Source organism: Panulirus ornatus, chromosome 58, assembly GCF_036320965.1.
Source record: "Panulirus ornatus isolate Po-2019 chromosome 58, ASM3632096v1, whole genome shotgun sequence".
Classification (NCBI taxonomy): Eukaryota; Metazoa; Arthropoda; class Malacostraca; order Decapoda; family Palinuridae; genus Panulirus; species Panulirus ornatus.
The window spans coordinates 6,189,222-6,214,598 of NC_092281.1; the positions used below are offsets into that span (position 1 = coordinate 6,189,222).

The following is a 25,377-nucleotide window of genomic DNA, read 5'->3' on the forward strand; positions in this document are numbered from 1 at the left end:
TATCAAATCCTCCAGTACTCCTCCTACACCCGCTGTTAGCCACAAGAGAAGGCATTTGGAGTCTATAACAATTCATCACTGAAGCCTATATGGTTTATCATATAATGTGTGTATAGTGAGATTTGAGATGATTTTTTTTTTTCTCATGGCAGTTGAGATGGCCCATGCTATTTATCAAACGCCCTTATCATGGTCATCTCTCTCTCTCTCTCTCTCTCTCTCTCTCTCTCTCTCTCTCTCTCTCTCTCAGCAACACGGAGTGCCCGCCACTCAGCGTCCTGTATCCAATTCTTAGAGTTAAAACATATTTGTCATTCTCATTTCTACGTTCCAGATCACTGAAATCAAACAGTTTCTCATTCACAGCACAGGCCTGTATGGTCGTTTACAGCACCAGTCTCAGGTCACTGAACATATCTGACCAGTTACTTGATATCTTATCCAGGCTATTTCGCAGTGTTCTCATCCCGTTCTTTACTGATGAATATCTTACATAGATGATCATCATCAGTACATCTTGAACTATGCCACTTGTGAAGCATTGTCTACCTTAACCTCGAGATTTTCTTCGCATTTGTATACCAACTGAAGGACATAAGAAACGTTGTATTTTATGGAAATTTATTGAAAAACAATATCCCGTCGAGATGTTAATTTATTTATATTTTCCGTATGTTAGAGCGAGGGATCACGATTCATTATGGCAATGCAGGAGGGTGGGTCACGATTCATTTCTCGAACACAATTCCGTCAGCGCGCTGCTGCTCTGCGATGCGGAGGAGCTCGACGACGTGGTCGGGGAGAGGGTGTGGTGTGGGCAGCAAGATGGACTGGGGCTGGAAGCCGTTCTCGTTGGCGATAAAAGTGACATCAGCGAACCCACCGTTGCCGTCGGGAAGTCTGAGAAGAAAGAACAAATTGAAGTAGAAAGTTTTTGGTGACCCATAAATGATTGTATGTATTGTATCATTAGTTACTGAATATTTTCCGTGATATGTTTCTTGTTTACTTTGTATCATGACCTATAATGTCTACAGCCACAATGATAAAAGTAAACAAGTTTAATTACCTGTAGGTTCCCTCAATGTTGGTCTGGCCCTCTGAGCCTGGGGTACCAGCGGCGGCCATGTAGATGCCGTTGTCGGCCTCAAGGGCGTAGTTGAAGTAGCCGTTGCCATCATCCTGACGCTCATCCCTGAGGACCTGTACTATAGGACGGACATCCTGGAGCTGGGGGGCGGCGACGGCGACGGCGGCCAGGCAGGCGAGCACCACCTGCAGGAGGTTAATCGAAAGGTACAGTGAGCCACACACTCCCATTGTTATCAACAGTACCCAAACTTAAACTTAGGTCGATATTTGTCATCTGTTGCACAATGCCGGCATGAGCAGTGGAGAAGTTAACGATAACAAGAGTTCGAAAGACCCTGAGCATAGTAATAGTGGGGAAGATAGGAGAGATAGACAGCTGTTCTTGGTAGTGCGATAGTAAGAGGTAATTCTAGACATAGGAAGAACTATATAAGTGACACGAGAAGACGTCAGGTGTTGGTGCACTCACGAGCTTCATGTTTAGTGTGTGAGGATGTGTCGGAGACGATGACTGGATGGTAGACGGCTCTGCCTTTATATATATATGCCCCGGCCACCTTGGCCTCAGAGACCAGTGAATGAAAATAGCCTTGCATGGTGCGTACCACCTAATCTATACCTTACAAACAATACTATTATCCCATATAGATTGGTTATTCCTCGAATATACAGATATGATTTCAGATCAACATAAGTCGACACATTTATACACATTGTACGAGATTAGTTTGTTATGAGAAGGTCGGCAATAATTGGGAGAGTGAATGTCATGGTTTACATTCACTTTTCCTCTTAGGACCGACCAGCAGTTGCTCAGTAACAACTGAAGATTTCTTCGTATTCGATTAATTATCAAGAAGATAATCCATCCATCTGTCTACCTATATCATAAAATTGATCAAGCGGTGGTCATGAGATTGATCACATATATACGAACCCCGAAATCATTCACAGACATTCTTAACCCACCTCCAGTGTTATGGCGAAACATGGACTTCTACACCCACATAAGCACTTCTTGCCTCTTCTCTTAGTGATCTAAAATGATTCGTCAAGTAAGATCAAGGTCTTCAATCAAACCATCTCGAGACACAAAACACTTATGCCATCCGATTCTCCAATCATTCCAGTGACACCCGCATCTGGAATATCCCTGATCCTTATCAAGTGGCTCACTGCATCTATCCATATCTCCCGCAATCTACCCTTCCTATATGTACATTCTCTTGTACTATTATATAAAGTTCTTCGCAAATATGTCGTCTACCATATGTTCTAAATGGCCATACCATCCAAAATTACTTCCATCCGTGCGCCTTTCTAATGATTTCTTTACATTGCATATCATCCCTACCCTCATCCTACCTACCTCTTAATCTCAAATACACTACTCCGGTCATCCAACTCTGTTGCTCTCATTATTACCTATCATGATCTGTATAGGCTTCGGTTTCATATATATACGCCAGAGTCTAGGCACGTGCCCTTCCATAATGTATATACACCACGGGTCGGATTCGAACCCTAGGCATGGCGTCCGGCTATCTCTGCCACACGGAGGTTAAAAGAAACACACACCAAACCTTTGTTTTCAAGTGTATCCCAACCTCATTTCAATTGGGAATGCATGGACTTTAATCTCACGCGGCTCCGACAGTGCCAAATATGTCGATGAACAGACGACTGTATGTATATTCACCATGGGTCGGATATGAACCCTGCCCAGGATTCGAGTTCCACAAGTGGTGTATATACATTTGTCTGCCCATCGACATATCTTCAATACAAGTTTCTTGAGCACTCTACGCCTATTTCGGATTTTTCATTCATCAGGTGCTTTCGGTACACCTTCCATTCTCTTTCTTTGCAAGACTCAACGCTCAGCTTCAGTTATCTCCCAGCATCCGTATAGATCTTTAAAGGTCTGAAACACATCCAAGATTTTTGGTCATTCACCACAACAAACTGATATCATACTGTGACCTCCCACTCCTTGCAAAACTAAACGTCTTTCTTTTCATCATACGTACACTTCAAGCATCCTCTCCTCACGTCCTCAGTCAAACGTTCCACTTATCTATTTAGTTACTCCTCTGATATGCTCACTCAACAACACAGCATCATCTGCATAAAACAATTGTGGCAAACTTCCACAGTTCCCCTCCATGATTAAGTGTGACACAATAATCATCCCATAAAACGTTTAAGGAATACAATCATATATATATATATATATATATATATATATATATATATATATATATATATATATATATATATATATATATATATATATATATATATATATATATATATATATTTCTATGAGTCCACGGTGAAAATGAAACACGAAAAGTTCCCAAGTGCACTTTCGTGTAATAATCACATCATCAGGAGAGACACAAGAGAGAAATATAACAGTCAGTTGATATACATCGAAGAGACGAAGCTAGGACGCCATTTGGTAAACATGTGATTGTCCAAATGGCGTCCTAGCTTCGTCTCTTCGATGTATATCAACTGACTGCTATATTTCTCTCTTGTGTCTCTCCTGATGATGTGATTATTACACGAAAGTGCACTTGGGAACTTTTCGTGTTTCATTTTCCCCGTGGACTCATAGGAATATCCTGATCACGCGCAAAATTGTGATCCTTTCCAATATATATATATATATGTATATATATATATATATATATATATAGAGAGAGAGAGAGAGAGAGAGAGAGAGAGAGAGAGAGAGAGAGACTAATATCTTAACCGTACTATAGCAACTCATTTCAGTCTTTGTCTATCGGCAGCAGAAGGAATGTCTGTCTTTTCTTATGATATTTCTCTCATCATTGAAATAAAGCGTGTGTCAATTCTTTTATATCTATTGCAATCTAAGATCATTTGCTGGCACTTTTAGTTTTTCTGCAAGATGAAAATAACCGGCCCATCATTCATGTCAGCCTGAAATTATCATTGGCTATCTTCGGCCAAGATATCAATAACTGATCCAGTTGATATTACCGCTTTCTTATCAGTATGTTCCATCTATTGTCTATCTTATTTTATTTCAAGTTGGAGGCTCCACTCACGGACAAGAATAAACATCTAGGCAGAGCTTTAATTGAAATTTAGAGAGGTTAATGAATGAGGAAAAGAGAGAGACGAGGGAAAGTATCTACAAATTTTGAAAGAAGTGATAAACCTGTCTTTTAAAGGGTACCAAGTTATAGTTACTGGGAAATACATGAGAAGGTTGAGAGTTCCAAAGCTTCGAAGCGTAGGGAAAGAAGCAGTTGTCAAATTGGCCCACCCTTGAGTTGCCACCGACAACAAAGATATCATGTGAGGCAGCAGCTTGCCGAGCATTGCGTTTTATAGCTAGTGGTGGGGGCACAAAAGCAGCCAGCTCTCAGAAGTAAAACCCAAAGTGATGCCTATAGAGAATAGAAAATAAATGCCCAAAACTGACCTCAACATAATTTGAGTGAGTGATCTTTAGCAATCATTAGTAATATCATTATACAAAAGAATTCTTGCGGAATCATTTGGAGAAACAATTTGAATGGAAATCTAGCGCTTATAGATATCTAATATTTCAAAATCTACAAAAGGACATGAAAAACATCATATTTCATAGAATTTTATTAAACATAAACAGATCTTTTTCTGATTAGGTGTCGATCAGTCGTTAGAAACATTATGGCAATGCAGGAGGGTGGGTCACGATTCATTTCTCGAACACAATTCCGTCAGCGCGCTGCTGCTCTGCGATGCGGAGGAGCTCGACGACGTGGTCGGGGAGAGGGTGAGGTGTGGGCAGCAAGATGGACTGGGGCTGGAAGCCGTTCTCGTTGGCGATAAAAGTGACATCAGCGAACCCACCGTTGCCGTCGGGAAGTCTGAGAAAAAAGAACAAATTGAAGTAGAAAGTTTTTGGTGACCCATAAATGGATTGTATGTATTGTATCATTAGTTACTGAATATTTTCCGTGATATGTTTCTTGTTTACTTTGTATCATAACCTATAATGTCTACAGCCACAATGATAAAAGTAAACAAGTTTATTTACCTGTAGGTTCCCTCAATGTTGGTCTGGCCCTCTGAGCCTGGGGTACCAGCGGCGGCCATGTAGATGCCGTTGTCGGCCTCAAGGGCGTAGTTGAAGTAGCCGTTGCCATCATCCTGACGCTCATCCCTGAGGACCTGTACTATAGGACGGACATCCTGGAGCTGGGGGGCGGCGACGGCGACGGCGGCCAGGCAGGCGAGCACCACCTGCAGGAGGGGAATGGAATAGTAAGAAAGGTTCTTCCTGTCTCTGTAAATCACAGAAATGAGACGTAACTTGGTGCAGATTACTGGCTTACACAGTTGAGAAATACATCACAGTAAAAAACTTTTTGTCTAAGATAAAGGTATTGTTGTTCCGGTAGTGATCAAGTGAAGTAGAGACGGTGATCATGAAGACAATATATAGGAGGCACCTGCTGTGGTCACGATTTTGTGGAAATGGTGATGATGGTGACACAATAGATGATAAGATTATCTACAACATAAGAAATAGTTGTAATGATTGGTTGGCACTTTGATGTGGAGCACATGCAAGTCTAGAAGGATATGCCCGTGAAGAGGTAATATGCAAAGAACATTGTAACGCTAATGATATACCTAAAGCACGTAAGTTTAGGATGACATATTAAGAATGGTCAACTCCCGCCCTCCACTTCCTTCGGCGAAAACACATGATAAAGAATGAGCGAAACACTATACACAGTTGAACGTAAACGAGCGTTGAATTTGAGACGAAAAAATAAAAGAAAATATTTTTGCTGCTACCTTTACTACCTACACTAGTGAATAGCAATTCAATCCCTGATTATAAATTTATTAGGGAGGCCGTCTCATCCTAACCCGGATATGAAAAAAGTGTTATATATATATATATATATATATATATATATATATATATATATATATATATATATATATATATATATATATATATATATATATATATATATATATATATATATATATATATAATGTATGCATCCACATGATGTAAAATGAAATAGTAGAGGCGAAAGAACACGGTGGTGCACTCACGAGCTTCATGTTTCGTGTGTGAGGATGTGTCGAAGACGATGACTGGATGGTGGAAGGTGCCTCTTATATACCCTACCGAGCCGACGCGCCTACCATGGCCTCGGCAACACATTTCTTACGTGAATGGTTTCTACCGGTTACGTTATGTGGCCAAGAACCATTTCCTTCACATCACTTGCTCTTGGTTGGTTCACAGAAATACAGGACATGTGAGGGATAGACGTGAGTGTTAAGTTTACTTATACAAACGTAGTTTCTTTAAAGTAGGTTGGAAGAGAGTGGAGAGGGTGTCTGGGACGGTTGGGAGAGTCGACCACATTCACCTTTAAGGTTAACCAGCAGTTGTATGGTAATGATACGTACTGAATTTTCCAACTGAATTTATGACAACAGTGTGAATTGTGTGCATGGGTATATATGTATGTGTCTGTGTGTGTATATATATGTGTACATTGAGATGTATAGGTATGTATATTTGCGTGTGTGGACGTGTATGTATATACATTGTGTATGGGGGTGGGTTGGGCCATTTCTTTCGTCTGTTTCCTTGCGCTACCTCGCAAACGCGGGAAACAGCGACAAAGCAAAATGAAATAAATAAAATAATATGTATATATATACATACGTATATATATATGTGTGTGTGTGTGTGTGTGTGTGTGTGTGTGTGTGTATGAAAATTACTTAGTTCTTAACTCCCTCCTCCCGATGGGTATCAGCCTTTCCATGTGAAACTTTAATGTCACCATTCCAATCGGTTTCGCAATACTTCCCTTTCTGTCATGTGTCCCCGTCCTGGCATTCCATAATTCGTTAGTATTTCCTGCAAGCTGCCATGTCCCATCTTCTACACGTGCATATTAAATTCTTCTTAGTGTGATGGTCGGCTGAACATCAACCAGAGTGCTACAGAGCGAATACCTTTTCCATTCTCTTAGTGTCAAAGATCAAATTCTTTTTTCATTTTAATTAACCTGAAGCAGTGAAGCATTATCATCTTGGTTTATTTCGTTTCTTATCATATTTTTCCTGTTCTTCATCCTCATTATTACTCACATATGTAGTAAATCAGATGATTCTAATCTGTTTTCATGTACTTTTTTAACTTCTTGTATTTCGGCTCCGTATCTCAAGTTAGTGTTTAGAGCGATGTTAATGATAAATTTATCAAGCTCAATTGAAATGTATTTATCCTTAAATGTACATAAGCTAGAGCTGCTCCTATTAATTTTGTATGTTTGAATTGTTCCATTTTGATGATAACTCTTACATGTCTCGTAAGTGATTATTATCGATTAAAGAATCCATTGCATCGTAATTGCTTACTTGAATTATCTTTAATAACACATCAAAGCCTCGAGAAGACCCAGTGGTCTGTTGCTGTTTGAACTCCTTTGTATTCCTCTGCATGTGTATTCCTCTATTACTTCAGTAAATCTGTTTTGTATCCAGTACACAGAAGTCATCTGATACGTTTGATGCAGAAAATTAATCTTTTTTGTTAATCATTTAATACTGATCTTTTCTCATGTTTAGAAATGTTTATAATGAGGAACTAGGTTTCGTTGAACGTGAGCAAAGTTCAGATGCTCTTTGTTAGATGCAATGATCTTCAGAGAAAAATAGATTGCATTTCATGATGGAGCTAAAATGTCGACAACTTGCCCCTAATAAACTAGGCTAGGTTGCCTTCATGCTGAGCAGGCCTTGGAGGAAGGTAGCAGCAACTCACTAACTGGTTTATAATAGCCCACCAACCCACAGTGATGTAACCTCCTGCCCTTACTGTGAGATCAAGCCCCAGTTACCGAATGAGCGTCTCACCCTTGTCATCGCCTCTCGTGGACGATCGTTAACTCGTGATTTTCAAGGTCGTGAAGGATGGCGTTGCGTAAGTGTCTGAACAAAAACCTACGTATGGTTGACGAGGATTGTTGTGTAACATCAATGGTCGAGGATATACGTAGTGTAGGGAACAACGTATCAAACAATCTGAAATACTTCATAATTACATATGCGGCCACAGAGCTAAGGACTTGGTTGAATAACCAAATCGTTTTTACGTTCATATACTACGTATTGACGTTATGAACAGTGGATCATAACCAGTGGTACTGATGATGTCTTGTATGTATTATTGACGTTATGAACAGTGGATCATAACCAGTGGTACTGATGATGTCTTGTATGTATTATTGACGTTATGAACAGTGGATCATAACCAGTGGTACTGATGATGTCCTGTATGTATTATCTACAGAGCCACTGTGTTCTTACTGGCCTCTCTCATGGTCGGCAGGTCACTCCTTGACACTCCTAGTCTTCATTAGTCTCAGATAGAAAACAGAAAGATAGAGTTTAGGAGACTTTTAACTTACGTATAGAACCTTACTCAACGCGAGAACTTATTGAATGTTATTCTGACTTGAAGAATAGAATAATGATATGGCTTTGATTTTCTGAATGTTGAAAACGTTTTCAATACATCTAACGAGCAATTGCGATCAGACATAAGAAAACGTAGACGAAATACCAAACAGAACCTGCATACGTATGTTTCATCGATTATGACCGTTAATTCAACATTTGTCAGTGTCTTTCTGATGTCCTCGATTTGTCACCTGATTCATACTGCTCAGGTGACGTACTAGTAAGGTGACCAAAGTCCATAGCAAGTGTAGAACCAAACTCAAGTACTTATCAGTGCTGTAGATCTTCTTAGGTATACAGTAACTGTTACTGTTGTAAAGTTTCCAGGAGTAAACCATGGAAAGGTCTGTGGGGCCTGGTTGTGGATAGGGAGCTGTGGTTTCAGTGCATTACACATGACAGCTAGAGAATGAATATGAATGGATGAGGCGTTTCTTCGTCTGTTCCAAGCACTACCACACTAACGCGGGAAAGGGCGATCAAGTATGAAAAAAGTATACATACATACATAGATTCATGAAGAGATAGATTGATTAAGTAGATAGATAGATAGATAGACAGACAGATAGATGGATAGATACCCAGTGTTTCCTACATCTTTCTATTTCCGTTCACTTCTAGACTCGACCTCAAGTCACTACCCATCTCCTCTGTACATTCATTCTGACCCTTAAACTTTCACCTCTCCCGTCCGTCAGTCTGATCGTGGCTCACCTTCCATTCATTTAACTTTCCCATACTCTGTACACCATCCGTGCAGCCATCCCAAGCCATCTTGAGAACTCCACCCTTTACTTCCTCAATTATGTTTTGCTCTTTTCTAGCACATCCTGGATCCTTTGGTTCCCCATCTCTACCACTCATCTTGAAGAACTTCTCTTTCTGTTAGCTGCACTAACACAGTTATTCTGGCGCCGTACACACAGACTCCAGCCAGCTTCATAGGTCACCTCTACCATCAAGACGTCTGCCTCCAGATACCTTCATATCCAATCGTCTGTTGCTGTTTAAATTCCTTTGCACTCACATCTCATAACCCATCTCACCCTCATAATTCCCTTTACATTTGAATGATTACTGAATTCAATCACATAACCCCTTTTAAGAAATCCCTGCAGCTTCCAAAGTTGTACCACAGTCAGTAGCAGGGAAGGGATGGACTCCAGTGGGGTAAGACGCTCTTCGACGAAATTCTATTCCTTTTTGTGTCATTGACGATGGTTGAACCTCGTCGAAGGTGACTTTTCACTCAAGGCATAAGCAGAGTACAGCTGGAGCAGGTAACGCTTAATGATTACTAAAAGACAGGGAAGACAGTTCGCTAAAAGATCATCTTTATTGATAAAAAACAGAATTTTAAATTTGGTCTTTCACAGTCTGTACAAGTGCTTTATAAGATGGACAGACTATTTCTCGAACACAATTCCGTCAGCGCGCTGCTGCTCTGCGATGCGGAGGAGCTCGACGACGTGGTCGGGGAGAGGGTGAGGTGTGGGCAGCAAGATGGACTGGGGCTGGAAGCCGTTCTCGTTAGCGATAAAAGTGACATCAGCGAACCCACCGTTGCCGTCGGGAAGTCTGAGAAAAAAAGAACAAATTGAAGTACAAAGTTTTTGGTGACCCATAAATGAATTGTATGTATTGTATCATTAGTTACTGAATGTTTTCCGTGATATGTTTCTTGTTTACTTTGTATCATAACCTATAATGTTTACAGCCACAATGATAAAAGTAAACAAGTTTAACTACCTGTAGGTTCCCTCAATGTTGGTCTGGCCCTCTGAGCCTGGGGTACCAGCGGCGGCCATGTAGATGCCGTTGTCGGCCTCAAGGGCGTAGTTGAAGTAGCCGTTGCCATCATCCTGACGCTCATCCCTGAGGACCTGTACTATAGGACGGACATCCTGGAGCTGGGGGGCGGCGACGGCGACGGCGGCCAGGCAGGCGAGCACCACCTGCAGGAGGGGAACGGGAGAGAGTCATACTAGGGCAATGAATGTCAAATAAAATAAGTAATGTCGACTGGTTCCCTAGAAAAAAAAATCCTTTAAAACGCCTTAGTTTTTGCTGATTACCTTTACCACCTTATCAACGTAGAATGAAGAACAAGCGAATAATCGCCTCACTGGCACATATAGTGTCCCTAATTGTCATGTATGATAGACAGAGCTCATCATCCGCAGCCAGGAACCACATCCTACTCCTTGATTTATCTTCATCACTTCATCTGTGCCAGCGCAATTCACTGACAGCACGTCACTCACCATATGCCGCATTTGTCCAGTTCATCCTATCCAGTTCACGCCTCTCACCTTCTTGAATGTTGATGATCTCACACTCGGAGACTCTTGCACTCCATCTTACCATCTCCTTCCTTGTCTCTACCTGCGCTCTCTCTATTTCTGACACATATATGAATCAAGTTAGTCTCTCTTCGCTCGTCTTCTCCGTAGGCCCGGACTATTTCAGTACACCCTAGCCTGGAGCGCTCAGTCATGCTGCATCAAGTAATACCATGCCTCTCTCTCTCTGACACTGTCAATCCTTACCTCTCATGCCACATATCGTCCTTAAGCATTCCATTTCCAGAACATTCACCCTCTCTCTTTCCTTTGCATTCAAGTTCCAAGATACTCATCTTTACAGTATCACCAGGACCACTGCACCACCTTTAAACTTACCCACCACTGCCCATACAAGTAACCTGGTGAAAACATATGACCATAAATAGCAACTAATAATAGTTACAATAACTGGTTGATGATATAAATGGAGATAACTACTAGTGTTGCTAGTAGTACTGGTAGACAGTAACTACTAGAGTTGCTAGTAGTGTTAGTAAGTATCAACAGTAGAGGAGACACAACTATGTAACTGACGCTAAGAAGACGTCAGGTGTTGGTGCACTCACGAGCTTCATGTTTACTGTGTGAGGATGTGTCGGAGACGATGACTGGATGGTGGAAGGTGCCCTTTTATATATGCCTCTGCGCCGCCGTGCGGGCTGCGACCTCGAGGACGTATGGGTATTAACAACCTTGTATAGTAAGACGCTGCATTCCATTACAATGTGATGCTCTAAAATGATACATTCTTCTTTCCCTCAGTTTCAGTACTGCTGGTACGTAAGGAAATATCTCCAGCTGCGTGCGAGTCAGAATATAGACGGCCATGCCATAGCAGTGTGTTATAAAGGGGTTAGGAGGCAGGTAGTAGTTTGAGGGTGTATGGGAAGCGAGGGACGAGGAGGGGGGGGGGGGGAGTCATGCGCTGTACGGGAAGTTGTAAGGCCGACCAGCCACCCAGTACATCAGGGTAACGAAAGTGTGTCCTCGACCTTCCTATATCCCTGTGACGACGTCAATATGTAGACTGGTGATCATTGTAATAGTGGTAGTAGTTATTGTGGTTGTGCTAGTAGTGGTAGCTGTTGTAGTAGTGGTAGTAGTAGTAGTGGTTATTGTTGTAGTAGTAGTAGTTATTGCAGTAGTTGTTGTTGTTGTTGTTGTAGAAGTAGAATTCACCATTATCATTGTTATCAGTATTATTATAATTAGTAATATCATTATTATTGATATAATTATTATCATCATCATCATTATCATCATCACGTGGCTCTAGGATTTCTCGTATGTGGTGGCCTCTGCAACTTCGGGTCTGTGTTCCACGAGAGGGCCAGGGGGACGTGTCTTCCTATGAGAAAAAGTAGATCCTGGACAACACTGTTCGCTGTTAACAACGTTCGCTGACGATGATGCGACATTGTCGTAGGTGAGTTCTTGTTCTTATGACCAGACGATCACCTGTAATGATTAGCATTCGGTCACCCGTGATGAACAACCTATCAACATAATGAACAGACGATCATTATAATGAACGGGCTGTCAATATAATGAACTGACGATCACTGTAATGAACTGACGATCAACATAACGAACAGACGACCAATTTAATGAACAGACGATCAATATGATGATCCATGATCAAAATCATGGATCAATACAATGAACAAGTGATCAGTATAATGATTAGACGATCAAAATACCGAAGACTGTCAGTTTACTGAACTGACTATCAATCTATCTTTCATAGGATCATTATAATCAAAGGACGATTAATTGAATGATCAGGCGGTCATCAGGTGATCAATATAATGATCAGGCCATCACTATAATGAACACTCGATCAACAGAAAACACATCACTAAAGGATATTAACCGACCGTTTCTCTTGAGTCCCTACATCAACCATAACACGTCGCCCTTCATGCTTCCCGCTCCTCACAGTCAGTCACATGGATAAGTGGATGTAAACACCAACCCCCACCATCCTATACACATAAACACCGAGCCTCCCAGTGGACTCGGCCTACATTCGCTAACGGTGTCATCACCTGCAGCAGGGCCCAGGCTCTGATGCCTTGTGGCCACAGTTTTGATCCTTCTTTTATTTTCTTATTTCTATCATTCTCTGAGACGTTCCAGTATCTGGAATTTATGATGTTTTCATTTCAACTGTTTGGTCGGGGATAAAGCGACACAAATAAACATGATCTTGATGTTCTCTGATCTGCTGAAGGTAAGCTTTCGAAATATGAAAAGGAAAATGGAGAACTGGACACATTTTTGCACCAGTTTATGGCGTGGTACAACATATAGAATTTTCTTCAACATACACAAGAAAATAGCCAAGATCTGCACATGATGTACAACACTGTCAAAGATATCAAGTGCGTGATGGCTTTATCCTGCAGACATGATAAACATTCGACAAGCGTCAAGACAATCGACCAGTTTCAGTCACAAAGAAGATGTGTTAGCCTACATTATACATACTTTCCGTCTATCGTAGCGTGATGCCTCTCTCTCTAATGAGCGAATAGCAGAGGTTGTTCTTCAGGAGATGAAGACATGTATCCCCTCTTGTTTTTCCCCTTCCTCCAGTCCGTGATTCAACCTTTCCTTGTGGCCACTTGAGGATCTGCCACATCGACCTGGAGAGACTGGCCTTCCTCTGACTCGTATTGGGCTTACATCTCTGTCCAAAATCACCGCCACCAAGTTGATCGTAAGACAGAAACGTTCCTTTACTAAAGTGATGCGTGAAAGACTCTCTTGTCTTCTACTAACAGTTTGTACTGGTCTGTGGCCAAGAGCGTCTCTAACAACTATCACCGCACTACACCTTTCTCTCCCTTTCATGTCGACGATACTGCAGCGCCTCTCCAAATGACAAAGCAATTTTAACTTGGTCCCCTTACCTCCCCTAACTCCATCCTGGATGACTCTAACATCGCGCATCTCTTACTAATCCTCAGCTGTTCCCTTACTATTCGTGTGTTACGAGGAGAGAGTTTTACATTCATGTTGCCCCGTCTCTCAACCTATTATATACGTACCACGCTTTACTCCCACGTATTATGTACGCACACTCAGACACACAGCACGACCTAAGCCAGGTACCAGTTTATCGACCAGCCCCAAAGGGAGGACGAGCTCCCGGGTTCGGCGTGGACAGGCTGCCATACCAGGATTCGAACCCACACGAGTACAACCCAAGGCTGGCCCTTGCTGACTCATGGTCAGTAACACTATCTAGTACAACACGAAGGCCCTTGTGAGTGTGTGTGTGTGTGTGTGTGTGTGTGTGTGTGTGTGTAGCAAAACAGGAACATTGTTAAATAAATAAAGATCACCGTCAGGATATAGAAAGTTCAAGGACATGTAGGTGACCTGTTGCCATGAGACAACAGGTTGGCCTCATAGTGGAAAGAATGCGCTGGTCCTTCCCTCACCTGACTAATTGCCTCCAGCTTTCCCTACAACACATTCTTTCTTGAGCAGGAGGAGTGAATACGTTGATTCATATACAAAAGTTATTTCAGGAATATGGGAAGCAGCTCCATTCTGATAAAAGAATGGTTCCAGATTATATAATGTCCAGGTTCAACTCACTTTACAAGGATATCAGTTACCTTTTGGCTCCCAGGCTGTGGTATCGCTGGCATACATATATATATAAAGGTGGAGCAGTCCACCATCCAGACATCGTCTCCGACACGTCTTCACACTAAACATGAAGCTCGTGAGTACTCCAACACCTGACGTCCTCGTCAAGTCATATTTCCGCGAGTTCTGCTGTTGCCTACTGCAAATGAGTGTTCGACTGCCCGTAGTTCTTGTTGTGCAAAAGATAACAAATAACAATTTACGCTTTGACGACATGTTTTACAGTCACTAGACAGTGTACCACTGTGGCTTTCGTTCCCCTCCTGCAGGTGGTGCTCGCCTGCCTGGCCGCCGTCGCCGTCGCCGCCCCCCAGCTCCAGGATGTCCGTCCTATAGTACAGGTCCTCAGGGATGAGCGTCAGGATGATGGCAACGGCTACTTCAACTACGCCCTTGAGGCCGACAACGGCATCTACATGGCCGCCGCTGGTACCCCAGGCTCAGAGGGCCAGACCAACATTGAGGGAACCTACAGGTAATTAGTTTTTTACGTCTCTATTTATCGATCATATACACGACATGATACGCTACGATATAAACAGATTACTGCAATCACAGATCACTTAAAGATTCGCACCTCCAAAATCAAATGCAGACAAGCCTACAAAATAGCCAAGAATGCACGTTGAGTGGAGAGAGTCTCCAGGTGATACAAAATCGCTATAGGTCTTGGTGCTCAGAGGAAGACCAATTTTTATCGATTAATCTTCTGGTAAACCGTTATGTGGAGTTCTGGATCATATCATTTTCCGCAATTGTTCTTTTCTCGATTTGATTTGATTTTCGCTGCTGTCATCGGCTAGTGCAACCCATGTCCTTTTCCTGTGAGAGGTAACGCAGAAGATTTACACAGATCACAGAGGGTGCTTTCAGATTCCGTTGGGTAAATGATTATAACTTAACTCTTCTTTCTTTCCTCAGACTTCCCGATGGCGACGGCTTCGCCGAAGTCCGCTTCATCGCCAACGAGAACGGCTTCCAGCCCCAGTCCGACCTGCTGCCCAAACCTCACCCTCTCCCCGACCACGTCGTCGAGCTCCTCCGCATCGCTGAGGAGCAACGTGCTGCCGGCATTGTGTTCGAGTAAGACTATGGCTGATGTTGACCCGCTGGACCAGTGAACTGCCTCTGAAGATTGAATGATTTCCCGAAATCACTTGATGACCTAACTCCAATTCAGGAAGACTTTTTCTCAATAAATTTTCATATTGCGAAATGTTTCTCACATCCTCTATAGAATGTGGATACCATAGATAATGATTTATCACTAAAAACAGACGAAAGCTATGCAGAACTTCTTGTTGAATGGAAAGATAAATTGTTGAAAAGGCTAGAGGATGAGCTAGCTATATTGTGTATGGGAGGGTGGATGACACGGGGGAGTGGAGAAAAAGATCATATTTCAAGGTCAGAGTGAGCGTGAGGGATATGAGGCGAGGGAATTACCCGGCGGAGCTGTGACGGGTTTTTAGTTTCAGTGGTGTGAAAAGTGTGGTAGTGGGACGGGAAGGAGGGAGGATGGTGTCTATCCCCAGTGGGAGTGTTGGAAGGGATTGCTTTGTCCATGTCCCACGTTGGGGCGTATATGTATGTGCGTTTGCTCTTCTGTGAACAAATGTATCTTAAACATAAACAGATGGGATTTCTATCAAAATTATTATTTATATCAACATTGAAATATTTAAGACGGCAAAGTAAGTTAACTGTTGCGTTCACAGGGTTATAAATCATGGATATCCTCAGTGTTGTAATGTTGACAATGTTGGATTTGCTTTTGTGTTCTGGTTTCTTGCTGATATTCGATATTCCGGAACGGACTGACTAGGATCAGAGACCATGAACCTATTTAAGTTCCCAGTGTGTGTGTGTGTGTGTGTGTGTGTGTGTGTGTGTGTGCTATAACATTACCAATAGAAAGTCTCACTCTTGATTTCCCGCAGCAAGAGCTCTTTCTATCCTTCCCTTATCCTTTTTCCTCACAAATTCTTACTATGTCTTCATACAAGCTCATCCATCCACAGTGTCGCTTCACCCTCGAAGTTCTTCATTCTTCATTTTTTCTGTTTCTCTAATCCTATACTCACCACCTGAGTGATACTCACATCATCTCTGTCACTATCTAAGTTCAACTTCTTCACCTGTCTTGAAGACGACCTCCACCTGCCCTGAAGGCGACCTCCACATGTCTTCAATTTCTAATTTCTTTTTCCCGTCATGTCTGCTCCCGAGAAATCCTCTCCCATTTGTCGTTCACTTGAACTATCCTCGTATAACAGCTACAGGTATTTTCTAAGTTCCCTCTCGTAGTTCTAAGAACTCGTTAAACGAGACAGTTAGGATATGCACACCTTCTAATTATGTTTGTGCACATAAGAGTTGGAGATTTCATCAGTTCAAGTGCGGGTAGGTCACACAGCGTCTTCAGCATATATCTAGATCACAGTGTGAACAAATGTTATCATGTGTACACTCATCTGAAATACAGTTGGTTGTTCAAGACTGAACATCCCTCACATGCTACTCCCACTAATTTCATCCGTTAGCGAATTTACTGCCATTAAACAAGTCCCATTGCTTGGCAATAAATCATGTAGGAATTATCTTGAAACTGCTCATTTAACACTTTCTAATTCTTCATAGAAATTGATATCAGTTCACATATAGCAACAATGAAAAGTATTCCTCACTTTTAGATTCTTTTAGTTTCTCTAACCTGTAAAATAACTGTATAATGACTGAGAACAAAGATAGATCAAAAGGACTTTTGCTTATCTTTATAGAAATCGTTATTACCGTTACTGTTTTATTTATTCATCTTGCTACGCTGATCATTCTATATGAAAAGACTGATCTACACAGATACTTTGGTTCATAGTAATTTTATTCATATTCCTTTCCCAAGTATATGTCTTATTGTAAGGTGGTGATTATAGATATGTCTTTGTGTCTTTGATATAAGTTATCATGTTCTACAAATGGTTTACTTCAAGATGATATACAGAATCATTTCATCTTTTTTTTCTCATGCAAATACTCCAGACGAATTTGCATATACCAGGTACATTTCTGGTGTGTGGCGGGTCACGTGCAGGGTGATGACAGAAGATTGTACTCAACAGACCTTTGATCAAAATTTTCGCCGCACGAGAACACTCCACGCATGCCTCAGCCTCTGATCGGTTGGTTGGTTGCCTTCGGGTGTTGAGAATATACCTAGCCTCTCCTTTCTCTCTCTCTCTCTCTCTCTCTCTCTCTCTCTCTCTCTCTCTCTCTCTCTCTCTCTCTCTCTCTCTCTCTCTGTAACACTGAGCCTTGAGCCTCTACACCTGTGTGTAGAGTGAGCGAGTCCTCTGGTAATGCATCCCTCCGAGGCTTGGGTCTGTTGGCCATTCCCTCCCACACTGTGTCAGATTTTCATACACACGGACACGAAGGAAAAATAGACCTTTTTTGTGATATTGTCATTTGAGGATTGGATTACTACAATATACAAATTCTTCCTTGTTTTATTGTTTACAGGGTTCAGTATCTTGTTGCGTACATGATGACTTGTGTTATTGTTAACAGGGTAGTACATACATTGATAGTTAAGTTAACCTTAGTATATAATACTATTTCTAATTTCTACCTGGCTGTGTTTTAGCTCACCTCTCTGGTGAGGGATCCCAGAGGACTGTGATCTCCCCATGTTACACAAGTGAGTGATCTTATCAATGGCTCCAAAAAGCTATCCACAAAATCTAGTTACTCTTCCTTCTCTTCCTCTTCCTCCTGAGCCACAGTCTGGCTCGCCTCCTGTTCTACCTGAAGCTGCACCAGCTGTTGCTGTTGCTGCTGCTGCACCAGCTGTTGCTGTTGCTGCACCGCCACTCGTTGTAGCTGTACTTCTTGCTGCAGCTGCTGTTGCTGTTGCAGCACTTGTTCCAGTTGCGCCTCTTCCTGCTCTGCGATGGCCGCCAGGCGTCGCTGCTCCTCACCGAAGGCAATCTGGTCGAGCACATACTGAGGGATCGGGTGAGGGAACGCGGGTGCCACGGGCAGCAGCAGGGACTCTGGCTGGAAGCCGTTCTCATCAGCGGTGTACCGCACCTCAGCGATGCTACCATCATCCAAGACGTAACTGTAGATGTGAGAGACTGTAGATGTGAGAGACTGTAGATGTGAGAGACTGTAGATTTGAGAGACTAGACACGAGAGACTATAGACACAGTGACACTCATACATGTGAAACTCCTAAAAGTCATAGATTTTGTGGTAGAAATTCCCTCAAATACAATTAAATCATTCGTGGGAAATCGCAACTATATCGCTAATGATTAACTCCACGGGTGATATAGATACAAACAACTAGATATATGTTTTATCTCATGTTTGGAACAATGATTCACTGCCACTGACTATGACCTTCATACGTGAGGCAGGCGTCTGGTGAACTAAGCACTCATAACACTGGTGTGCCTCGTGTTATGCCATTTGTTATCTCGGTTGAGCACAGTATCTGGTCCATTCCTATATTCCTACTGAGTATTGTGATTTTCAAGGTTAAGAAATCTTGTTAACGAAAGCTAAGATTTAGTATTTTCCGAGATGATAACATCTGGCAGGATTTATAGAAGTTTGCTCCACAACGTGTAGTTCTACTGCACTATTCTCTTGTAGTTATAGTGTAAGTGAAATCTTTTAAGCTGATGAGACAATGATATGTGAACCTGTGACTGGTAAACATCCTTTGGGAAATAGCAAACTTTTCTTTCAAATATTTCATGGATTACTCATAGGAAGAACGACTCAAAAGCCTGCTTTAGTCTCATAATTGTTAATTCAAGAACTATATTCATGTACATCACAGTCGTGGCTGATTTAGATAATGAAAATTTAGTGATGAAGAAAAGAAAGTGTTCATTAATCTAGATTTCACAGTTTATTGTTTTCACATCTTTTTTCTTAGGCGGTGACTGTATGATAGATGAGAAGCACTCCAGCTCTATGACTCTAGCCAGCACAATCGGTCCCTCACAGGTCATCTCACACGTAATGTATCCTTCCAAAAACATGTGTTTAGTTCTACGTATGGACAGTGACGCTTCTCTCTCTGCACCAGCAGTAGACTGAAGCAAAATATTACAATACGGTTTTCACGTGAATCGTGAGCTAGAAGACCTCACAACTCGAACGAGAAACTCTGATAACCTACCTGTAGGAGCCCTGCACGTTGGTCTGGCCCTTAGAACCCACTGCGCCTTCTTCAGTATGCACAATGCCGTTCTCCGTCTCCACCTGGAAGGAGTAGACGCCGTTTACAGGCACGACGCGTTCATCACGAAGGATCTCAAGAGGACGCTTCTCCAGTTCCTGGGGAGCAGCTGCTGCCAGAGCCACGAAGAGAGCAAGAACCACCTGACGGAGGAAGATATGAAGATATTAATTCGCATGAATTATTCCCCAGGTTTCGCAGGATGTTCTGAATCCTGCACACTTTCATAGGGCAAACTGGATCATAGACACAAATTCCAATCCTGGAACCGCTTCCGAACTTCCACTTACGATCTTCATGTTTGGCTGCTCGGTGTCAAACTTAGGACGATGGGCTGGGACCTCAGGCCTTATATACCACCGCCAGCGTTAACTGGTTGGCTGGCGCACCCCTACCTGTCCCATGGGAACCACAAAAATCTGTTCTGTTGCCACCTGACAAGCACTACATAGATCTTTGACCACAGTTCACACCAAAAGTTCTCACATTTCTCGTCGGCGGGCGGCTGTGGATCCCTTTTCTTTACTGGGTCATCCTTCTGAAGTTTCTTTTTTCTTCTCAAAAAGAAAACGATGTTTTGTAGCGTCATGAAAGAGCTTTGAAGAGGTTGGTGAGGTTTGAATGTCAGCGTATTTACAAACATCTTTTCTCTGTATTCCGTTGTGAATCACTTAGAAAGACCCAGAATTCAAATACAAGATATTAGAATAAAAGAAATAAAGATTTCATTAAAAGTGAGGAAGAGAGAACAGTATTGAGTAACAATCAAGAGAAATCTGATGCCAGAGACATGGCAACATGAAATGGAAATTGTTTTTACGAAATCAGATGCCTTTGGAGCACAAAACCTTGATATATATATCTTACACCGGCTGAGCTACACCTTCCTTTAGGCAAGCAATGCTGGAGGTGGAGTCAAGTGAGGCGTTTATGTGAGTACGTGAACAGCCACGTGTTGTCTTGACGTACTACAGATTCAGTTAAGTCCCTTAATTAAAGATGCCAAACCATAAACATTGAGAGAGAGTTTACGTCGTCTCAGAATTACTTGTAACACCTGAGGATCTTATCAAGAGTTATCAGTTGGTGGTTATATAACCTTGACGTTCGTGATAACCCAGGCACCAGGTAAGCCTAAATCCCTAATAGCCAACCAACCTTAAAAATTGATTTATCTTCCCTTATTATCTTCGTTTTTTTGTCGCTAGTTTAACCTTCTTGTATCAGAGACATGGAAACCTTATGTTCACAGAAGTGAATCAGATACTTGATTCAACACGATGTTTTCACAGTCTATACATAAATGCATCAGAGATATTCATGAGAACACATAGTATGATTAAGAGAGTTAAGGTTTCCTTTCTTCATTTAATATGAAGCTTTTTTTTCTGTTTCCAGAAAGCTAAATTGAGGACCTTGGTACTACGAGGATCAGCTTATCTTCAACGTCTTTACCAGTCACGGATCATGAAAATAAAAAACAGAAACGATTATGACTGACAAGAGTTTGACATGTGTAAGACTTCCCTCTTTTACCTGAAGGGCAGGCGGCTGTCTCAACACAAGCAAGAGTCACGTACAAGTCTTCAGTATTACTAGGAAGACTCCTGCAGTGTGGCTGTATGTGGTGGAGATAGCGCTGACGTAGATAAGATCATGTAAATTTGCGTTCTTCTGGAGTATCGTTTTATCTACTATACAGACACAGGCAGTATTTCTGGTCTGTGGTACTGACGATGGACATCTGGTACTTCTAAGTTGTAACAATAGATTGGCAGTGAGGATTCTACCGTCAGCAAACCATGTCTATCCTCTCTATTTCTTCACCAATACTGTTTGTTTTGTTTGTTTGTTTGTTTGTTTGTTTGTTTGTTTGTTTGTTTGTTTTCCGACTGTCAGACGTCGCTGCCTCTTAATGAAAGTGACGTAGTTGAGATCGAGCTGATGGATCAGGTGGGGGAGCTCGAGGGGCCAAGGAGAACACCAGGTTCTCTGGTTGGAAGTCGGCAGCTGTATACAGCACCTCTGAAATCGAGAACATGCTACGTTGAGGAGAATTTTGTATTAAGACGATCTTTGAGACAAAAAGGGAATCCTTCCGTAGATTACATAATGAGAGACTTTCACCCACAGAAACCCTGCATGTTGGTCTGGTTCTTAGATCCCACTACGCCCTCAGCACACTGGACGGTCCCGTTGTCTCCCTTAACACCTAAAGGAGTAGGAACCATTCTCGAGCAGAGCCCGGCCCTCCAGGGGAACATCGCTCTTTCTGCTTCGGGTCCTGATGGACGATGACTGCAATGGCTAGGAAGTTGTTGAGAAAGACCTGAGAGAGAGAGAGAGAGAGAGAGAGAGAGAGAGAGAGAGAGAGAGAGAGAGAGAGAGAGAGAGAGAATTAAGTCACGTATCTCTATATCAGCGTAACCAAATCAACTGAACTAGGCCAAAACTTAAGAATACCGGGTCATGTGATGTGAGTAACCCGGTAGGTGAAGGCTCCTATGTGACTCTAACCTTTGTCTTGATAGCAAGTTTACTGACACCTCGAATGCTACTGTTTCTATGGCAACTTTACACACGTTCATCGTGAGGAGAATGACTGAAGAGAAGGTTCCACAAATCTTGGTCCATGTGGATGCATACCATGAGTGTACTGGTCCAACCTGTAGGTGGATATGGATACCCAGGTGATCCATCTACAGTGTAGGGTGTCCTGTTGCCTTGTTCAATTATAGGAAGCCATTGTGTAATGTCTGGAGGGCGGGTTAGGGAAGGAGGGGGAGGAGGAAGGTCGTCTTGCTCGAGCCTCTTTCGTCGAGGAACTGGTATCCACGACGACGGTGTTAATGCATTAGTGTTGTTCACACGACACGTGTCGTGTGCATGACATGACAGGATCACTCCTCATGTATTGACAGACATATGTGGCGCGACTCGTAGTGTACAACGACTGTACGTGACGTTCGCTGTAGAGAAGCTGTTTTGTTCTACATGATGTTCAGTTTCTTAGCTGTTGAGTAGTGTTATGTCTGTGTACGTATGTATGTATATATGTATGTATGTATGTATGTATGTATGTATGTATGAATGTATAGGCATCCATTTGACCTTAAGACCCCTTTTGTGATGCCTCTGGAACTCTGATACTGCTCTCCACGCGGGAGCAGGATAAGTTGGAGTCCTTTGGGGGCAAGAAGGTCCCCATGCACATTGGTCATGATGCAGCCTCGTCCAACTTGAGTCTGCGCTCACGATGTTCCCACTTGTAGGCAGAGTCCGGGAACACACACACACAACACACATACATACACACACACACACACACACACACATAACACCTGACTTAGAGTGGGATGTGTGTGTGTGTGTGTGTGTGTGTGTGTGTGTGTGTGTGTGTGTGTGTGTGTGTGTATAAACACAAAAGTCAAATCACAGTCCACACACAAGGTGGAGTGATGTGGCGTTACCGGGCTCCACCTCCTTGTGTTACGCCGCGAGTGACATGTTACCTTTAGCGAGGTCGTAACATGGGAGTTCAGTCCAGTAGGAGGACTCACTCTCTACTAGTAACAGTGGAATATATATATATATATATATATATATATATATATATATATATATATATATATATATATATATATATATATATATATATATATATATATATATATATATCATCCCTGGAGACGATGAGAAGGGCAGTTTGGCAATTATGCAGTTCGTTGGTAATGATGGGCCAATGTGATCGTGAACGAGCCAATAAACAAATCATTACAGCTGTTCCACTGGTTGACGAGCCCACAGGGATGACGTCAGTAAACATGTAGACGATCATTGGAGTATGATACTTTTTTGGAACAAGAAACTCCTATCATGTAAAGCTGTTGACAAAACTCATGTCATAAGGAAGAAAATTGCTTACGGATCAGTTCGAGTGAATTACCTAATTGCCAAACAGTCGTTGTCAACAATAGGGAACCACGTTCACGATATTGACGAGCCAATGTGGGCAGTGTGCCTCTCTGTACCGGCCAGTAGCTTGTCTAGCTGTGTTGTGTTGATACCAGAGGATATCCTCGCCTCCACGAACAGACTTACTCATAATGAGGTAACGATTCTTATTGTGATGTTTGATGTCTTATTATATTCAGAGCAGCATTGTACATTTAGAGCAGCATTGTACATTCATAGCAGCATTGTACATTCATAGCAGCATTGTACATTCATAGCAGCATTGTACATTCATAGCAGCATTGTTTAGTTTTTGAATGTCTGTTTTGTCACGTTAGGATGATATTTAATTGTTGATTGTAGGATTTTAGTTCTGACAAGGAAATATTGCTTGTTTGTTTATAAGCCATGTTTTACTGTGTTTTGTGTCAGATAAGATTATTTGTCAACATTCATGTTGCTGAACTGTCTTTTTTCTCTGTCTTTCCGTCATTCATTTCACGTTGGGTTTTTATCATAACACTTCATCTAAGCAACAGTCGTAGATTTCACTAAACGTTACGTTACGCTTTGTACAGACACTCACGGTGTAGATGATGCAGGCAGCTCGTCCTTTGTTTCTTGGCTGGAACGATGGTGTTAGTAATGACCAAAAGTAAACATAGAGAACCAAGAATGTTCACCCAAGTCCTCGTGATTCCCGTCTTGTTATGACTGTTTCCTGGTAACAGTTCCAGGGTTCCCTTCTTTCCTGATGAGGTTCCTGCAACACTCAGGCAGCTGGCCACGTCCAACGGTGGGAACCACAGGTCATAAAGTGTTGTGTTGTTGTGTGTGCGTCTATGTACAGAAAGTGCAGGGCAATTGTGTAGTAAATGCTCGGTGTCTTCTTTATGGTAGATGCGTCGTGGTCATGAAGGGTCTGGTGGTATGTTGACCCGATGTTTGCAGTGATGTTGTGATGTTGTGATGGATGATCACGTCTAGAGCACAAGCGAGAGAATGTGACTCGTGTTCGCCTGAAAACGTGGTCTCTGATGGCAGCACGTGTGGGGGTTGAAGTTCACGGCTGAGTTGGGAGTTCGGTTGTTTATTGATTGTCAGGTTATTTCATCCTGTATGTTTTTTATCAATGTATATTATTCTGGGTGTGGTGGGGGGGGGGAGACGTGTGAGTAGATGTTACCGAAGTTTGAGATAGAAAGTAAATCTTTTATTTCTTCATGGGTGTTGGTGGTTATCTATCGAGTGGTTTGGGTGGGAGGAGTCTAGTCCTGCTGCACAGAAGTGAGGTGCTGAGCATGTTAGGCTGGCACTGTACTGGGAGGGTCGTTGTTTCATTGTGCAGGTGCTGAGTGCTTGTGGTTGCCTGACAGCCAGTGATTGTTCTGACTGCACTTCATCGTGTGGCTCGCAAGTATGTTTTATCTGCTTTTGGGAGGGTTGAAGACCAGGCAGGTGAGGTTGAGTTTAAAGTTCATATAAATAGAAAGATAGATAGATAGATAGATAGATAGATAGATAGACAGATAGAGGTAG

The 25,377-nt window shown here is 42.2% G+C and overlaps 5 protein-coding genes across 5 annotated transcripts; 1 reads left to right on the plus strand and 4 right to left on the minus strand.

Annotated features, from left to right (window-relative positions):
* Nucleotides 1-604: 604 nt before the first annotated feature.
* LOC139766765 (cuticle protein AMP4-like) lies at nucleotides 605-1,633 on the minus strand. Its single transcript, XM_071695685.1, has 3 exons — nucleotides 1,562-1,633; nucleotides 1,070-1,275; nucleotides 605-900 (listed from the first exon to the last, which is right to left on the minus strand). The coding sequence occupies exons 1-3, from the start codon at nucleotides 1,568-1,570 to the stop codon at nucleotides 729-731; spliced, it is 387 nt and encodes a 128-aa protein (XP_071551786.1). The 5' UTR covers nucleotides 1,571-1,633; the 3' UTR covers nucleotides 605-728.
* Nucleotides 1,634-4,713: 3,080 nt separating this feature from the next.
* Nucleotides 4,714-6,278, minus strand: LOC139766766 (cuticle protein AMP4-like). Its single transcript, XM_071695686.1, has 3 exons — nucleotides 6,193-6,278; nucleotides 5,156-5,361; nucleotides 4,714-4,985 (listed from the first exon to the last, which is right to left on the minus strand). The coding sequence occupies exons 1-3, from the start codon at nucleotides 6,199-6,201 to the stop codon at nucleotides 4,814-4,816; spliced, it is 387 nt and encodes a 128-aa protein (XP_071551787.1). The 5' UTR covers nucleotides 6,202-6,278; the 3' UTR covers nucleotides 4,714-4,813.
* Nucleotides 6,279-9,934: 3,656 nt separating this feature from the next.
* LOC139766767 (cuticle protein AMP4-like) lies at nucleotides 9,935-11,618 on the minus strand. Its single transcript, XM_071695687.1, has 3 exons — nucleotides 11,534-11,618; nucleotides 10,372-10,577; nucleotides 9,935-10,200 (listed from the first exon to the last, which is right to left on the minus strand). Exons 1-3 carry the CDS (start codon nucleotides 11,540-11,542, stop codon nucleotides 10,029-10,031), a joined length of 387 nt encoding a protein of 128 aa, XP_071551788.1. The 5' UTR covers nucleotides 11,543-11,618; the 3' UTR covers nucleotides 9,935-10,028.
* Nucleotides 11,619-14,598: 2,980 nt separating this feature from the next.
* Nucleotides 14,599-15,846, plus strand: LOC139766903 (cuticle protein AMP4-like). The gene is made up of 3 exons (XM_071695922.1): nucleotides 14,599-14,706; nucleotides 14,900-15,105; nucleotides 15,552-15,846. The coding sequence occupies exons 1-3, from the start codon at nucleotides 14,698-14,700 to the stop codon at nucleotides 15,715-15,717; spliced, it is 381 nt and encodes a 126-aa protein (XP_071552023.1). The 5' UTR covers nucleotides 14,599-14,697; the 3' UTR covers nucleotides 15,718-15,846.
* Nucleotides 15,847-18,122: 2,276 nt separating this feature from the next.
* Nucleotides 18,123-20,298, minus strand: LOC139766768 (cuticle protein AMP4-like). Its single transcript, XM_071695689.1, has 3 exons — nucleotides 20,175-20,298; nucleotides 19,825-20,027; nucleotides 18,123-18,750 (listed from the first exon to the last, which is right to left on the minus strand). Exons 1-3 carry the CDS (start codon nucleotides 20,181-20,183, stop codon nucleotides 18,375-18,377), a joined length of 588 nt encoding a protein of 195 aa, XP_071551790.1. The 5' UTR covers nucleotides 20,184-20,298; the 3' UTR covers nucleotides 18,123-18,374.
* Nucleotides 20,299-25,377: the final 5,079 nt, after the last annotated feature.

Coding starts and splice junctions, on each gene's coding strand:
- LOC139766767 (XM_071695687.1), bottom strand. Junction 10,201..10,371: donor AACATTGAGGGAACCTACAG/GTAGTTAAACTT, acceptor TTTTTTTCTCAG/ACTTCCCGACGGCAACGGTG.
- LOC139766765 (XM_071695685.1), bottom strand. Junction 901..1,069: donor AACATTGAGGGAACCTACAG/GTAATTAAACTT, acceptor CTTTCTTCTCAG/ACTTCCCGACGGCAACGGTG.
- LOC139766768 (XM_071695689.1), bottom strand. Junction 18,751..19,824: donor AACGTGCAGGGCTCCTACAG/GTAGGTTATCAG, acceptor TCACATCTACAG/TTACGTCTTGGATGATGGTA.
- LOC139766903 (XM_071695922.1), top strand. Junction 15,106..15,551: donor AACATTGAGGGAACCTACAG/GTAATTAGTTTT, acceptor TTCTTTCCTCAG/ACTTCCCGATGGCGACGGCT.
- LOC139766766 (XM_071695686.1), bottom strand. Junction 4,986..5,155: donor AACATTGAGGGAACCTACAG/GTAAATAAACTT, acceptor CTTTTTTCTCAG/ACTTCCCGACGGCAACGGTG.